This window comes from Somniosus microcephalus, chromosome 4 (genome assembly GCF_052327205.1).
Source record: "Somniosus microcephalus isolate GS21.2 chromosome 4, FLI_Smic_1.0, whole genome shotgun sequence".
Taxonomy (NCBI): domain Eukaryota; kingdom Metazoa; phylum Chordata; class Chondrichthyes; order Squaliformes; family Somniosidae; genus Somniosus; species Somniosus microcephalus.
In genome coordinates, this window is record NC_140990.1 from 346026227 (window position 1) to 346030534 (window position 4308).

General features: G+C 53.9%; 1 protein-coding gene across 1 annotated transcript; it reads left to right on the forward strand.

Moving 5' to 3' along the window:
- The first annotated feature begins 304 nt into the window (after positions 1–304).
- On the forward strand, positions 305–3431 carry LOC147120743 (uncharacterized). The gene is made up of 2 exons (XM_085984249.1): positions 305–1546; positions 3363–3431. The coding sequence occupies exons 1-2, from the start codon at positions 305–307 to the stop codon at positions 3429–3431; spliced, it is 1311 nt and encodes a 436-aa protein (XP_085840375.1).
- Positions 3432–4308: the final 877 nt, after the last annotated feature.

A 4308-nucleotide genomic window follows, 5' to 3' on the forward strand; every position in this document is an offset into this window, starting at 1 on the left:
TTGCTCTCACCCATTGGGAGTGCCCCTCACCCATTGGGAGTGCCCCTCACCCATTGGGAGAGCCCCTCACCCATTGGGAGTGCCCCTCACCCATTGGGAGTGCCCCTCACCCATTGGGATTATCCCTCACCCATTGCGAGTGCCCTCACCCAGCTAACTCACCAATCTGGACTTCCTTTATTATCCAGTTCTCCTGAAGTTGAGGATTTGGGATGAATCTAGTCAGGACTGGGATGGGAGGGTAGCCCAGAATCAAACTAAAATCTGTCCTGAAGGAATCCATCTGTTTGTCCATGTAGATTTTATGGATTCGCTCTACACGTCGCTGCGAAATGAGATCGGGACATTTGAGAAGCATGTTCAGAGCTGTAGAGACTCGTTCGATCTATTGACTCTAAGTAGATTTCTGTCAACGTTGACTGAACAAGACCCAGAAAATATTGACAATCTCCAGCGAGTCAGACACCTGGCCAGTCGCCAAGGCAGGAACAAGCCAGCGTTCAGAGGCGTCAGCTCCGATGTTGATGGCTACGTCTCATGGTTGTCCGCCTACGTGGACTACTTGCTAGCGCAGAAGGAGACGTTCGACAACAAAGTGGTTATCCCTCTCTGTGAAAACTTATACCTCAATGAAGAGACAGAAAGCCTCGGTGTTTCCAGCAACTCCTCCAATCTTTCCTCGTTGACATCTTCTCAAGCCAGCTACCACCGTCAGCAGATGAGGGCTTCTGAGAGGCACCACGAGGTGCTAACGGACTCGATCCCAAAGATTGCGAAGGAACTCTTTAACATGCGGAGGAGGTGGGCTCTGCTTCTTACCAATGACACAATCAAAGACGAGTATTTCAATCCACAAAGTATTGTCGATCTCCACAAGGTGGACACCCCAAAACATCTTACCAAAGTTTTACGGCTGATACCTGACATCTTCTACAAGGGTTTGTTGGCTGCAGATCTATCAAGTCAATGGGTAGACCTTCATGAATGTAGATATGGCATCATGGACCTCACAGTCCCTGTAACCAAAGGTTTTTACAATGATTATGGACATACAATGAGCAAAGTGTTTATGGTCAGAGAGAAGGAACTGTCAATGCATAAGGAAGCAAAAGGCGTGGAATCAAGCAAAGATCTTCAGCTTCTTCGGGCAACTTTCCATGAGCCTTCAGAAGAGGTTGATGATTTTAATTGCACCAAGACAAAATTCCGAGTGCAGCAGGAAGAACTTGAGTTCCTCCTCAGAAGAGAGGCTCGTGTGAAGAACCTGCAGAAACAGACTCAGGACTCGGGGTTCAGGGTTCATGACCTACAGTCTCAGCTGGAACAGGCCAAGAAGGAAACTGAGGTGATTCAACAAAGACGTGACTTTGAGGTATTGGGCAAAGCAGAAGAGGCAACGATCAACAGGAGGAATTGGACAACTCTCAGGCATATTGAAGAGCTGGCGAGACAGCTGAAACTGGAAAAGTACCAGTACAAGATACTGGAAGGCGACTGGCTGTTAGAATTGGAAATTAGGGCCTCATTGATTCGTCACATGGACAAGGTAAGTGAAGAATGGCCATCGGGAGGAAGCTCGACATCCTCATGAATAGAGCAGGTAGCAAGAGGCTAATGGGATGTTGGCCTTTTCCTCGGGGCTGGACTACAAAGAGGAGGCAGTTGTACTTCAGTTGCCTTGGTAAGACCCCATCTGGAGTCACTGTGTTCAGTCCTGGGCCCCGCCCCTCAGGAAGGGTATATCGGCCTCGGAGGGGGGGCAGCGCAGATTCTCCAGAATGATACCGGGGCTAAAAGGGTTAATTGACGAGGACAGGCTGCACAGACTGGAATTGCATTCCCTCGAGTTTAGAAGATTAAGGGGTGATCGTATCGAGGTGTTTCAGATGATTAAAGGAGTTGATCGGGTAGAGAGAGAGAAACTATTTCCTCTGGTGGGGGGAGTCCAGAACAAGGGCCCCTCCGACAGTGCAGCGCTCCCTCAGTACTGACCCTCCAACAGTGCAGCGCTCCCTCAGAATTGCCCCGCTGACAGTGCAGCGCTTCCTCAGTACTGACCCTCCGACAGTGCAGCGCGCCCTCAGTACTAACCCTCCAACAGTGCAGCGCTCCCTCAGTATTGCCCTTCGGACAGTGCAGCTCTCCCTCAGTATTGCCCTTCTGACAGTGCAGCACTCCCTCAGTACTGACCCTCCGACAGTGCAGCGCTCCCTCAGTATTGCCCCTCCGACAGTGCAGTGCTCCCTCAGTATTGCCCCTCTGACAGTGCAGCGCTCCCTCAGTACTGACCCTCCGACAGTGCAGCGCTCCCTCAGTATTGCCCCTCCGACAGTCCAGCGCTCCCTCAGTATTGCCCCTCTGACAGTGCAGCACTCCCTCAGTACTGACCCTCCGACAGCGCAGCGCTCCCTCAGTATTGCCCATCTGACAGTGCAGCGATCCCTCAGTACTGCCCCTCCGACAGTGTGGCACACCCTCAGTACTGCCCCTCCAAAAGTGCAGCGCTCCCACAGTACAGCCCTTCTGACAGTGCAGCGCTCCCTCAGTACTGCACCTCCGACAGTGCGGCGCTCCCTCAGTACTGCCCCTCCGACAGTGCAGCGCTCCCGCAGTACTGCCCCTCCGACAGTGCAGCGCTCCCTCAGCACTGCCCCTCCGACAGTGCAGCACTCCCTCAGAACTGCCCCTCCGACAGTGCGGCGCTCTCTCAGTACTGCCCCTCCGACAGTGCAGCACTCTCTCAGTACTGCCCCTCCGACAGTGCAGCGCTCCCTCAGTACTGCCCGTCTGACAGTGCGGCGCCCCCTCAGTACTGCCCCTCCGATAGTGCAGCACTCCCTCAGTACTGACCTTCCGATAGTGCAGCACTCCCTCAGTACTGCCACTCCGACAGTGCAGCTCTCCCTCAATACTGCCCCTCCGAGAGTGTAGCGCTCCCTCAGTACTGCCCCTCCGACAGTGCAGCACTCCCTCAGTACTGCCCCGCCGACAGTGCAGCGGTCCCTCAGTAATGCCCCTCCAACAGTGCGGTGCTCCCTCAGTACTGCCCCTCCGAGAGTGCGGCGCTCCCTCAGTACTGCCCCTCCGGCAGTGCAGTGCTCCCTCAGTACTGATGGTCCGGCAGTGCGGCGCTTCCTCAGTACTACCCCTCCGACAGTGGGGCACTGGAGTGTCAGCCTCGATTGTGGGCTCAAGGCTCAGCAGTGGGAGTGGGAGGATGTGTAAGAAAGGGTGGTTTTCCAGAGTGGGTGCAGGCGGCGGGTAGGGTGATGGGTACGGAGGGCATGTGGTGAGCAGGTGGGTGGGTACGATGTGCCCACAGATCCCAAGCAGTTATTTTCTTTTTCCCCTTTGCTCTGCAGTTCCAAACTGAGTGTGAAAAGAACCAGACACTGGACAATGAGAAGAACCAGCTGGAAAATCACAGCTGACACTCACTGGGGTACAGTTCCACAGACACTGACTCTCACTGGGGTACAATTCCACAAGACACTGACTCTCACTGTGGTACAGTTCCACAGACACTGACTCTCACTGGGGTACAGTTCCACAGACACTGACTCTCACTGGGGTACCGTTCCACAGACACTGACTCTCACTGGGGTACAATTCCACAGACACTGACTCTCACTGGGGTACAGTTCCACAGACACTGACTCTCACTGGGGTACAGTTCCACAGACACTGAATCTCACTGGGGTACAGTTCCACAGACACTGACTCTCACTGGGGTACAGTTCCACAGACACTGACTCTCACTGGGGTACAGTTCCACAGACACTGACTCTCACTGGGGTACAGTTCCACAGACACTGACTCTCACGGGGTACAGTTCCACAGACACTGATTCTCACTGGGGTACAGTTCCACAGACACTGACTCTCACTGGGGTACAGTTCCACAAACACTGACTCTCACTGGGGCACATGTCCACAGACACTGACTCTCACTGGGGTACAGTTCCACAGACACTGACTCTCACTGGGGTACAGTTCCACAGACACTGACTCTCACTGGGGTACAGTTCCACAGACACTGACATTCACTGGGGTACAGTTCCACAGACACTGACTCTCACTGGGGTACAGTTCCACAGACACTGACTCTCACTGGGGTACACTTCCACAGACACTGACTCTCACTAGGGTACAGTTCCACAGACACTGACTCTCACTGGGGTACAGTTCCACACACACTGACTCTCACTGGGGTACAGTTCCACAGACATTGACTCTCACTGGGGTACAGTTCCACACACACTGGCACTCACTGGGGTACAGTTCCACAGACACTGACTCTCACTGGGGT